The sequence below is a fragment of the Rasamsonia byssochlamydoides genome, assembly GCF_041956645.1.
Source record: "Rasamsonia byssochlamydoides strain NRRL 3658 unplaced genomic scaffold VTN77scaffold_79, whole genome shotgun sequence".
Lineage (NCBI taxonomy): Eukaryota > Fungi > Ascomycota > Eurotiomycetes > Eurotiales > Trichocomaceae > Rasamsonia > Rasamsonia byssochlamydoides.
The window spans coordinates 89738-102319 of NW_027192462.1; the positions used below are offsets into that span (position 1 = coordinate 89738).

At 51.4% G+C, this 12582-nt stretch overlaps 4 protein-coding genes across 4 annotated transcripts; 3 read left to right on the forward strand and 1 right to left on the reverse strand.

The window, feature by feature from the left end:
• Positions 1-55: 55 nt before the first annotated feature.
• On the forward strand, positions 56-1696 carry VTN77DRAFT_8828 (uncharacterized protein; the record flags this gene model as incomplete). The annotated part of the gene is made up of 1 exon (XM_069425368.1): positions 56-1696. One exon carries the CDS (start codon positions 56-58, stop codon positions 1694-1696), a length of 1641 nt encoding a protein of 546 aa, XP_069274297.1.
• A 417-nt stretch (positions 1697-2113) lies between these two features.
• On the reverse strand, positions 2114-3157 carry VTN77DRAFT_8829 (uncharacterized protein; the record flags this gene model as incomplete). The annotated part of the gene is made up of 2 exons (XM_069425369.1): positions 2114-2449; positions 2531-3157. The coding sequence occupies 2 exons, from the start codon at positions 3155-3157 to the stop codon at positions 2114-2116; spliced, it is 963 nt and encodes a 320-aa protein (XP_069274298.1).
• Positions 3158-5794: 2637 nt separating this feature from the next.
• On the forward strand, positions 5795-6316 carry VTN77DRAFT_8830 (uncharacterized protein; the record flags this gene model as incomplete). Its single annotated transcript, XM_069425371.1, has 1 exon — positions 5795-6316. One exon carries the CDS (start codon positions 5795-5797, stop codon positions 6314-6316), a length of 522 nt encoding a protein of 173 aa, XP_069274299.1.
• A 3140-nt stretch (positions 6317-9456) lies between these two features.
• VTN77DRAFT_8831 (uncharacterized protein) lies at positions 9457-12481 on the forward strand (the record flags this gene model as incomplete). The annotated part of the gene is made up of 11 exons (XM_069425372.1): positions 9457-9460; positions 9941-9963; positions 10552-10903; positions 10988-11040; positions 11154-11161; positions 11222-11315; positions 11368-11466; positions 11532-11583; positions 11665-12074; positions 12133-12286; positions 12345-12481. 11 exons carry the CDS (start codon positions 9457-9459, stop codon positions 12479-12481), a joined length of 1386 nt encoding a protein of 461 aa, XP_069274300.1.
• Positions 12482-12582: the final 101 nt, after the last annotated feature.

Here is a 12582-nt window from a genome sequence, read left to right on the forward strand (position 1 = left end):
CTTTGACAAGCTTTTCTCCGAAATACAACCAGACCACACCAGCAAAGCCATTGCCATGCGGTTGAATATGCTGTCGAAAGTCTCCTCCAGACTCATCGTTCCAGCGACCGAAAGCGTCTTTCTGCCTTTCCTTTATGAAACTCGCACTTTGAAAACGCCGCCATTGCCCTTGCGTAAGAGCTCGAACCGTTTCCGAAGCCGCTGCTATTCTACGCAGAGTGCGCCGCAGAGTGCACCTTCGAACACTCCTTCAGAGGGCTCTTCTTCGCAAGATGGCGCGACCGAGTCTTCGAACAACCCTAGTTCTGATTCAACCTTGTCCGGAGAGAATGCTTCGTCCCGCCCGGCGGTGTATATCAAGAAAAAAGCAGCAGCAACCATTTCTCCGGGCGAGTCTGCAAAACGATATTCCAAGAAGCCTCGGTCAACCGTGACTCGTGGTGAAAAGGAGGTATTTGACAGGTTGTTCGCGAAGTTGGGGTCCAGTCCTCCGCCCGAATTGGAGGACTTGACTCCGCGAAAAGAAGAGCAGAAGCAGAAGCAGATCTCTTCGAGCACGTCATCTTCGAGTGACTCGGCAAGTGACTCGACAAGTGACTCGGCTACGGATGAATCAGCGCAGATATCGGCGATATTCCAGGAAAGTCTAGAAGAGCTTAAACGTCAAGGGAAACACGGGCCTGGATTGCATGCGGCATCAAGGGACACCTCCGAGCAGGCGTCTCATGTCAGGAGGCTGGAAGCAGATCGGGTCTACAAGAAGCTCGATAAATTCCTTAAAGATGGCGACTCCGGGGAGCAAGGGAACGTGAAGATGTCGCGACTCATCCAGTTAGTGGTACAAAGAGAGTCGGAAAAAATCGAAAATGAATTACGGCGTGCAATCAGGGAAGGAAGAGGCGATCTGGGGGTGTGGAAGATTTGCGAAGAGCGCATATTTGGAATGCTGCGGCAACTAGAAGGCGATGGACTCGAGCCTGCCCATCTTCGCTTTGGTCAGGAGAGTTATTCTGGTCCGTCTGAATTGGTCAATGGACAAGACTCGATGGATGCCGACGAGGGCAAGCAGCCTGAGAATGCGACTACCGATCAGCAAAAAGGTTACCTGGACATTCCACCCAATGTCCCCAAATCTGCCGTCATCTCATCCGTGTACTCCCACATGCTCCTCGTCGTTTTCCACCTGCTGAGAACCTATTTCCCCCGCTCGCCGTTAATCGGCGAGATTCGGCCTACAATCCAGTCGTATGGACGGGCTTCCGTGGTTCTAGGAGCATCTACAAAGCTGTACAACGAGCTGATCCGTTTCTACTGGCGGGGCTGCGATGACCTTGCAACGGTGGTGTCCCTTCTGAAAGAGATGGAAGAGACCGGCATCGAGCCGGATACGAAAACGTACCGCCTGGTCTGGCAAATCACCTCGCAGCGCGAGCGCGAGAAACGGATGTACATCCGACAGCAATGGCGACTCCGTCGGAAGGGTCAAGGGCAAGACTCGCACGTCGCCCGCACGAGCTGGATGGAGACGGAGCCGAACAGGCACGCTTTCCGGGAGCTCGTAGGATCGAAACACGAGCTGGGCTGGGTCGATCGGATCCGGCTGCATCTGGAAGAACGGGGCATCCTTGAGGAGGTCGACAAGAAAGTGCAACAGGATTTGGAGCGGCTATACGGTGATGACGACGATCTTAAATGATGTGATGTCAAATCTGAATACTTCGGTCTTGGAGGTGAATAGGACATCTCCCTTCTCCTATTTTTTGTTTGTATAATAGTATGTGTGTATAACTTGGAGTTCTTTGGGACAGTGGGTATATTTTGTTGATCGGATATAAAAAGGTCTACAATGTGATGTACCTCATATACATAGAAGAAGAAATTGAAATAGATATATATACCTTGCACAATAGGACAGTGGATCTGAAAACCCGGAGAAGAAGTAGAATCAGGTTCTTTCCCGATTTATTAGATAACTAGCGTTCTAACTCCACCCAGACATAAGCCTCATAGGCACACACACACACACACACACATAGTGGAGGTACATATTATACAGGCTTTTCGACTGAGTATTCGACTGAGCACCGAGAAAGTACTCCTTGCTTAGACCAAATCAAATCTTCAACCCCCAACTCCGCCCCAACCCCACCGCCGTCCCAGCTAGAAAACCCAAGTACGACTTGACATCAGCGACCTTCTCGCCAATAGCCTTATTGTCCTCAATGCGGCGGTTGACGAAGGCCTCTGTGTTCGAGAACTTCGGCCCAGTGGGGTCCTGCGTCATGATCACCTCGGCGCTGGCGTAGATGGTCGACAGCGACAGCCGCTTCGTGTACCAGGAGGCGTCGATGGAGGAGTCGCCGGCGAGATAGAGGATGTCGGAGGATAAGGAGTGGAGTTCGGAGAGGGCGAGGGGGATGTTTGTTGGGAAGGACATGAGGGCTAGGGCCTGGAGAAACACTTCGTTAGGTGTAATTCAACGCGTATATATATATGGGGAGGGGGAAAGGATTAATGCGGCTTCACTCACATCCTGCCACTTATGAATGATCTTCTCATTCATCCTCAACCGCTCCATAACCAAAATCTTGACCTTCTCATCCACGCTCAACTCCCTGTTCGCATTCGCATTCGCATTATCACCATCATTTCTTCTCTCAAACAATCCATTCTCCACCTTCGCCCTTAACAGTCCCCGCCTACTCGCCAGCCAGAACAACACCAGGTCCATCTCCTGCCGCGTAAACAGCTGCAGGGAGACATCCAGAAACCCGACGTCACGCGCGCCCAGCGTCAGCGCCTCCTTCGTGAAGCCGTGCTCCGGGATGTGCTCCAATGCAGCGGTGAGGATGGCCGTTTGCGAGTTGGTGTACTCGTGTGTTGGCAGAGGGGGGTGGAAGCGGGAATGGTAGTAGCATCTGGTCGCAGTAGTAGGAGTAGAATGAGATTGAAACCGGGATTGTTGAAGGGTGTTCGCGCGTCGAGAGGATTGATGAGACTGAGAGAAGGGTCTGGAGATGATTCTCTGCCCGAAAACAACTGGCCCAGACTCTGACAGTAAGAAAGCCCTAGCTGCGCTCGAAGAAGATGATGATAATCTCGTCACGCCGGTCGCAGTCGCTTTATGGCGACAGGTAAGGAACAATGGCTGAGCCATGATGCTCGTTTGAATCAAGACTTAGGAAGAAATTAAAGTATCAGGCCGAACCCTGCTCCGACAAGGTCCAACACAATTCGTCTCAATCGCGTGGAGACGACAATAATGCCCTGTAGGCGATTCGAACGATTGGCAGTCCTCAATGCTGCTTGTCTGATCGCTGTGATATTCGAGTTAGATAGAGGTCAAGATTCATGAGGCTAGTACCCTAACATTGGCTGGTGGGTCGTGGTCCGGTCAGGCCGAAAACGAGACCTACGGAGTACTCCGTACGTAAGGTTAATCTATTAATGGTTCCGACCTGCCGAAAGCATCCACTTTTTGATTACCTTGGTAGGTAGGTAGTTGATTTTGTTACGATAAAGTATTCATTTGTCTACTGCATCTACTTCAAAATCTGAAGTATCGGAGACTCTTACATAGCATTCTAAATTTCGTTATAAGACTTCTCTTTACAACTTTTCTTTCTCAGGCGTTATGTTGGACAAGATCTTTGCGACATTTCTTCTAACTTTCTTTTGCTCTGCGAATTCTGCAAGATCGGCTAGCATATCCATGGTAGAGGTCATATGGTCCAAGTGCAGAGCAGCATTATTGGCCGTGCATTGTGTCGAAGCAAAATCCAAATCAAAACTGTCGATTGGTGATCGTGTACGGCGGTCGTCTGATGTAGATGTTGCCGTCACCTTCTAAGAGGATAATTTCATACCAGGAGCGCCAAAAAGGACGAGTCACAGAAAAAAAAGAGATAGATACCTAATTCCAAAGGTCTCCTATTTTTCTGGACATGAGCCAGTCCCAAGAAGGGTTCGAGGAAACCCCGAGAGCGTCGACTGCATCCATCCCGCCCTGCACCCGTCTCCTTGGGTTGTCGATGTGCTACTGGTTAAAGGTCGCTGTGGAGCCTGTCAGCAAGCAGTAACCAACGTTGTTCTCATTGTGGCACGCGAAGTCATATCCAGATAGAGCCGAGTCAAAGCCTTCTGTTCATTATCGATTTCAGGCCAGCTCGTAATCACCCTTCGAGCAGAGGTCCTTCATCTACTCGTCGCTACTGGTTGCCGAAGGTGGAGACCCTAGGAAAAAAAAAAGGGGGCTACCGGGCGTAGTAATATCAGTAGTTGTGTCCATAATAGGGGACCCATTGCTCCAGGCTTATGGATATTGGGAGAACCGTGGGTGGAAATTTGCTGCAGTTTGAAGGAACAGTTGCGGCGAGGCAGCAGCCAAGTATGATGACAAAAGTTTGTCTTGCAGCGTTAGTGGTGGAGATTGCGTCTCTCGGAGTCACTTTTCCGGCCTCTCGCATGTTAGTAGACCTCAGCAACCAGAGAACTCCGGGCTGAAAACAGCTGAAGTACCACAAGGATGTACTGTGACTCTACTGAGAAATGTGCCCACAACAGCTGCATCCGAGGGATAACCGAGTTTCTATCGTCGAGACGCAAGTCACGCAACAAAACCGTGCAACGAGGAGAGGCTCCTCAGGCAAGGATGGTTTGAGAGAGGGTATCAGATTGGGTTTGCGAGATACTACTGGTCCTGCTAGTTAAACATAGAGAAAACTCCGCTGCATGCACGTCAAGGATAGTATAAAGTCACCTTTGAAGAAGGTCGAATCAACTTTCGTAATGTTTCTCCAGTGGCGTGCGCGAGTATGCTGACTGGATTGAATGCTGCAAAACCTGTCACATCTCTGCAGATGACTCGGAGCGGCGATGCGCCTAGCATGAATGTTGGGGGCGAATAGGGAGAGCTGTTGGTGGGATCCAAACTGGCAAACAGGGAAGTCCGTTGCACAAGGGGCTGACAGTAGTCTTTTAGTCACTGAAACCGCCGGATTTCGAGAAAAGCAGGGATGTTAGACCAATCGTGAAATAGACCAGTGGTGAAACTCAAGGGAATTTCGAGCCAAAATTAAAGGGCTGGCGACGAATGAAATGGAAAAGTCAAGGAACTTTAACTGGACTAATTTTGCTGCATGAGTAACATGAGTGCACAGCCAGTTAACAGCCATTGCTAACACACCACGACCTGATGTGAGAAGGCAACGGCGGCTTCGTTAGGCAAGCCGTCGACAAAAGGTAATTTGGCATGGTACGAGCCCCAGCTTAGTGGTAAGTCAGCTTAGCACCAAGCACCTCTGCAGGTGGATGGAGTTGTTTCTGCAAACCGCATGGCGAGTTGCAGTCCCAAAGCCGGAGGTGGTCTCTTGGTGCATTGAAGTACTTACGGAGTATGTACACCCATTTCGAAAGATCTCCACAGACGTTCTCCAGTGCATCAAAAGATGATAGGCTAGTGGTAGCAATGAAGCCGGGTTCTGGGAGATCCCTCGACCTACCGGAAACATGGTCTCGGGATCTCCTCAGCAGCTGCATTATGCAGCTTCCTTTCTCTCGGGAGAAGACGGGTGAGCCGTTCAGAGAAGATGAAGGCTGAATAAATGACGCATGTGAGTGTTAGTGTGGCTCCACGGGCCGATATCTCATTGCGGTTCGATCGATTGGTGCTTCACCGCTTGATAGAGTATGCCAGAATGGTTTTTGATATTTGGAAGCCTGGCACACAGATTTAGGCAGTCTCTGATCTTCAATTATCAGTAAAGAAAAGCAGAATCACAAGTTTGGAATTGACATGATTTTGGTTGGCAATCAAGGCCCTCGAGATGATACACTGTGCATCATAAGACACAGTTTCAAGATGCAAGCATGCCACAGCCATGGGAGAATCATTGAACTAATCAAGAGACCCAGGAAAAGTCATGTTAGCATGACCTTTTTCTTTCGAGCCTCTCAGATCAAGAATGCGCAGCTTCAGCAAGAAAATCCCTCTCCTGCACGGCATGCACCAAAAGGTATGGGAGCATACTCGGTACAAAGAAGAGAAACAGATCGATCGATAGATCGCAAGATGCCTCTGCTGATTTCATCAGATGAATTAACCAAGGCATTCAGGCGGCTAGTTAGCTGCAGGAGCATTCTAGAGGATGTGGCATGCATGCCTGTCAACCGCGTTGGAAGAGAATCCTGGTCCATCAGGGACTGGGTTAAGTTAGTTCCTTTAGCAGGTGGAAGCCATCTTGATCGTCTCCGACGCCACCGTAGCGACTTTTCTCCGGAACAGGAGCCGCGGGCCGACTGGTTTCTTGGCAAGTAAGCCACTGGTGGTGATCCTTGTGACGGAGTGTACCTACCTACATAGGCAGGTACTAAGTTCCTAAAGGGCATAAGACTCTAGATCCTGCATATGAAGCAGGGTCCTACTTAGTCTCCGGTGTGGCTGATGACTTCAATGAGTCGATGCCGATGACTTCAAGGCAGGATCTCAATGAATCAATTTCACACAGTTGGGGGATTTCTGATTGTCAAAGCATTCTGGGAGGAAGCCTTCCGGTTGTCTCAGGTTTGACGATTGAGAATGCTGCCCGAGCTGTGCATGCAGTACTGTATGTAGGTACAGTACAGTACACATCTCAAGGTATGTACAGAGTACCTACATCCAGCGTGCTTCGTGGCGGGGCAAAGACGGTTGGGAGAAAAGCAGGCGTGATTGGACCAAGCTCTCGAAATCACCACAGCTGGCCATCACGAGGCAGTCAAGGTAACCACGGGGTACCTCCTGCCTAAGTTGAGAAACAAGAAGAATTTAGGTAGGTAGGTGAACTCTGGGGGAAAGAACAGGAATGACCCAACCCGATCCATCCAATTGGTATCTACCAATTAGGAGGTCGGCTTCCATTCTTTAATCTTGTTCACTAACCTCGAGTAAAAAGCGCACCATCAACCCTTGGTCTCGGATGCAGTTGAATATTATTAACATTAATTCGCTCACCACTCCCGCTGATGGCTCGGCGCAGGACACGCTCCTGACTCAGCCAATCGCCGGGTCTGGATGCTCCAAGAACACTCCCAAAGCCCGACTTTAAGTGCGAAAGTTTGAAGAGAATGAACAAATCGTCAAGCGACAACTTTACGCTCCAGGTCTTAGAATGCAAGGTCAAGGAATTAGGTAAGATATATTCTGCGGTCTAGTTCACCACGCTGCAGGTGGGACGGCGAGGGTCGTGCGTGCTCCAGGAACCGGCTCCACTTGCCTTATCGCAGGGTCCACCGGTGGCATTGAACCGCCCTACCGTATGGACGAGCAGTCTTGGATGAGATAAATATGGCCATCGTGTACCGTATACGAAAGAAATTAAACAAGAATCAATGCAGATGGATTTGTCAATTCGAGAGAAGAAGGTTTAAGTTCGTATCTTTGCCGGTGATAGAGAGGAACAGAAGCCGTGTACTTCAACGTTCCGTTTCAACCATCCCCTGCCTCTCTCTTTCTCTGCTCTTGAAAGCCAATTTCGCGGGACAACTGGAAAGAAAGGAATGGTAATAAGCCATAGGATAACCATAGCAGATAATGACCGGAAAGAAATCAAGTCAAGTCACTCAACAATGGGCCCCTTGCTCGAAGCAGCCTTACTGCCCACCAGCATGATGCCATGCTTTTGAGATCTCCACCTCGGAGAGTAAGCAGGACGAGAGAGAGATCTTGTCTGGGCAGTATGTACGGAGTACTCCGTATCTGCGCCAAATAGTCGCACATCGAGATGTCGTTATTCGCATCATGATGCGGATTAATAGTGACTTACTAATCAGCTACTCGCTGACCAGCCAGCCCCAGTGCCTTTCGGTGGAGCCAGAGCCAGCCCTGCAACCGTTGTGCATGTTTAGGAAGCTCATCCCGCTGCCGCTATTGACACACCACTAGCTCGTTGGTGAAGTAGTTTGGTGCACTGGATAACACAAGGAACCCTCACATGATTGTAAGCCCCTCGGCAGTGGTGGCAGTGGCTTACCAGATCAATTTCATCGCATCCATGGGTGATAGTATTGAGCATTGTTGCACATCTCCAAGTGAAAGTTCCGGCTACCCAGGTATCGACCATTCGACTGATGACCTTAAACCTCGTTAATAACGAATTCACTAGTACGGAGTACAGAGTAGTGCTGTTTGCATACCTTAGGTACTATAGTAGGTGCCTACTGCTTGATGGCTCGATACGGCGGACAAGTGCCGCCGGTCCCGCAGACAGCTGCCGGCAGGACTCGAGTCATTCGACAGGCAAGAAAAAAAACTGCCCAACCAACCCTCTCCTCCAAGAGGACCAAGACTGCTCTCTGGCACATACCTCTAGCCTAACCACCCTGGTAGGGATCCATCCCCGCCTCCAGGCCCGAATTTCGTCTAGCTCTCCGTCCACGGTTCCCGGCCCATTGTTATTCGCTTCTCCCTTTCACCCCCTCGACACGACTGAGCCGCGATCGATCAAACAACAAAAACTCCATCGCTGCGCTGACCACCCGCGATCCAGTGACGGCGTCCTTCCGTTGCTCCTCCATACCGGTCCATACCTTGCGGCTTGCCTAGGGTTGTGACGACACAGGCAGAGTGCGATCTTGTCGGCAGGACGCGTATCAGACCAAAACGGTCCCCTTAAGCCCGCGTCAGTAGTGCTAAGGACCATTGCGCGGCCAGCCAAACTCTCTCCTCCCCGACCACAGCTGATCGCCAATTTGGTGACCGGAGTCTGTGCAGCACCGCGAAGTCAAGTCGCGTGGGAGAATCAGGGCATTGTTTCTTTCCACCCCCCCAGACGACACAGTAAGCTCGGAAAGGATAGAAAGAAGAAGGTCAGTAAGCAGTCAGATCAGCCCTACTCTGCTGCATCTGCAGAGCGGCACCAACAGACACATACCGCGCTTCAGCACTGCCTCTGTCTACCTAAATTAATTTGACTCGAGATCCTCGCCTGCGGCGTTCCTTCTCCCGAGTCTTGAGTCCTGACTCCTGACAGGCTCTGCAAATTCCAGCCCATCACCGGCTAAACGACTCCAGTTGCCCATTGCGTGCAGCTGCACTGTGATCCTCTTTTCCCATCCTGTGCGTGCTCACTGTCCCCCGTCCCGCCCTGCTGTCCCCGGGTAACGCGCGTGTCCACTGGTAACGCGCGTGTCCACTGTCACCTCTCTGCCTACCACTGACGAGTTCCAGTGTCCTTCGAAAGGTCATCTTGTAGACCCCCAACCTCCAGCATCCCTGTCCACAGGGACTGTCTGACGTCCCTGAGCCTACGAGCATCCCGGGCTCTTGCTTGCCCACTCAAGCGCCCCTCCATCATCTGTTTCGCTCCCCCTCGTGCAGTGCAGCCTCTGCCTCACACCTTACCTTTCCATTTCGAACCCTGAACGGAGGGGAAGGTCCCAAACCATTGTATCCTCTTTCGGCAGTGTCTCCTACAAATCATGGGTGGGTTGCGTTCTTTTCTTTTGCTTCTCTCCTCTATGCCCTCTGCCCGATTATCTTCCCCCCCCTCGTCCTCGACTGGCAATTGTCCCTAACCCTATTTCCTTTTTGCTTTTTCTTTTTTTTTGTTGTTGTTGTTCCCACCCCCTCTCCCACACAGTTCCCCTTCCTCAAGGCTCCTCTTGCCGTACTGTTGCTCCCATCAAGTCGGCTGTGGTCTGGCCCGCCACACACCCCTCGTCTTGGCTACGGTGTACGGAGTCGGGGAACACCAACCGGTGCTTGCTCCTATTCCGCATCTACTGCCCACCTAGCATACCTGAGCCTCTACTCTCCACTTTTGCGCGCTTCTTCATTCTCTTCTTTAAACTTTTCTTTGATTCGGGGCCGTCATCTTTGTTCTTCTTCCCTAGAGCCCTGATATCTCCCTCCTCTTGCTCTCCTTCTCGAAGCAGCCGCTGACGCTTTGTTCACTATCAACAGCTGACGTTTATCGACCGCATCAAGTAAGTGGATAACATTTCTTTCTTCACCATTGTGTATCAGTCACACGATCCCCACTCTCAGTTCAAGGGAGGCTCTGTGAATGGAGACGAAATGATGAGTCGATATGTTTCTCATCGAGGAACAAAGACACATCATTTCTGGAGCACAATTGCTGTTCACTCCCCCGACTTCATCGTCTTCTAGTCACTGGAGTGTGAATGTCAAGACAAAATCAAAAGTCGGAGACTGAAAACGATGGGAGGTGAAGAGAGCGAACCTCGTGTGGCCTGCGCCTAGCGAGCACTGTCCCTCCTAGTTTCTGGTCGTATATCATTTAATTTTCCGTCTTATGGCGCCAAAAACTTTTCCTCATCTGCCATTGACATTTATCCTCGGCCTCCAGGGAGGTCGGCGTCACCTGACTTCCAAACACACGTGCTCCGCTCCTTTCACAGGGTCCTTGCCTTTCTTGCCGATTTCCTGATACTCCTATCGTCGTCTCTCTTATACCCTCAACCCGCGCGATGTTTGCGATTGTTTTCATCCTCGCAATCCTTGCTTTTCTTCTTTCTATGCAGTCGCCGTCCATCGCGGCTAACATTACCCAGCGCGAGAGGTCTCGTTCTCCGCGTCGTCGTTCGCGTAGTCCTCGTCGCAGCCGCCGTTCATATTCGCCTCGCAGCCGCTCTCGCAGCCGTGACCGTGACGAGTACCGCCGCAGTGACCGCAGATCCAGATCTCCTATGAGTGGTGCAGCTGGCGCTTCTGGAGGACATTCAGGTTCTGGTTACGGAGGACGTGGTGGCATCTCATCCGGTAGATCGTACGAAGAACGCCTCGCGGCGAAAGAACAGATGATGCAGTCCGTCCGCGAATCCTCCCAGCAAGAACGCCGGGTCTACGTCGGCAATCTGTCCTACGATGTCAAGTGGCATCACCTGAAAGATTTCATGAGACAGGGTGAGCAGGGTCATATAATCATACGGGTTGGATTGCGCGACGGTCCGGTGGGGTGTGGCTGACTGAAGGTCGTGCGTTGTATAGCTGGAGAGGTTATCTTTGCCGATGTGTTACTCCTTCCGAATGGAATGTCGAAGGTGGGCGCCAATGTGTAGCAGCGGCTGATCTTTTTTTTTCCTGGTTTGTCTTTGGTTACTTTGATGGACTGTTTGGGTTGACGGGTCGGGACCTGGCCGTCCGGATATTGTAGGGCTGCGGGTACGTCATGCATCATTTCCCAACCCCTGTCTGTTCTGTCCCACTGACCGCGCCGTTTAGGATTGTGGAATACGCGACAAAGGAGCAAGCTCAGAATGCCGTCAACACGCTCAGCAACCAAAACCTCATGGGACGGCTCGTATACGTTCGGGAGGTAAGTTTCCCCCGTCCTTATTCGATTGATATACCACTGACAACGATCGCAGGACCGTGAAGCCGAACCCCGGTTTGCAGGGCCCCCCTCCCGGGATTTCAGAGGTGGTGCTGGGGGTTACGGTGGCGGACGACAGATTTACGTTTCCAACGTTTGTTCCCCCCTGTCCCCATCCCAAAGACTGAAGTTCGCATGTTGACTTGGGATGATTGACAGCTTCCCTTCAATGTTGGCTGGCAAGACTTGAAAGATCTATTCCGCCAAGCTGGTAAGTTCCGACCGTGCTGATGTTGATCTAAACCTGCATATCGGACATAGGCAGATAGAAATTGACCATTGCACCGTGCAGCCCAACATGGCGCTGTGATCCGCGCAGATGTCCACACCGACCCTAGCGGCCGCCCGAAAGGTTCTGGTATTGTTGTGTTTGAGTCTGCTGATGATGCTCGGAATGCTATCCAGCAGTTCAATGGCTATGAGTGGCAGGGGAGAAATCTCGAAGTGCGCGAGGATCGCTACGCCGGTGCAGGATTCGGATACGGTAGCCGCGGTGGCTATGGCTTTGGCGGCCGTGGCGGCTTTGGTGGTCGTGGTGGTTTTGCTGGGCGCGGCGGATTCGGCGGCGGCTTCGGCGGGCGCGGCGGCTATGGCGGTGGATATGGGGGTGGCTACGAACCTGCTGCGTCTGTTCCACCCAATCCGTTTACCGACTATGCCACCTCTGGCGGAGACAGGAGTAACACCATCTACGTCCGCAATGTGAGTGTCCCTGCGACAATTGGGGTGATTTCTCTGGGCTGTGCTGACATGAAATAAGCTGCCCTGGTCTACATGCAACGAGGATCTTGTCGACCTCTTTTCCACCATTGGCAAGGTCGAGCGTGCCGAGATCCAGTATGAACCGAATGGTCGCTCCCGCGGTACTGGTGTGGTGCAGTTCGACAATGCGGAAACTGCTGAAACTGCAATTGGTGTGTCAGCCGCCACATACATGATTTTACGTACAGGGTTACTGACTGTATCTTCTAGCCAAATTCACTGGTTACCAATACGGTGGCCGTCCTCTGGGAATCACCTTTGTCAAGTACATTACGCCTCCTGGTCAGGGCGATGCGATGGACGGGGCTGAGCCGACGTCTGGTCTGACTCAGGACCAAATCATGTAACAGTAACACTATCGGGATGATGAGCTTTTTTTTTCTTTCTATGGACTTGTGGACAGATATCTCCTTTTGTTAGGCACAAAAAGTCTGCGGTTGTCTGCGGT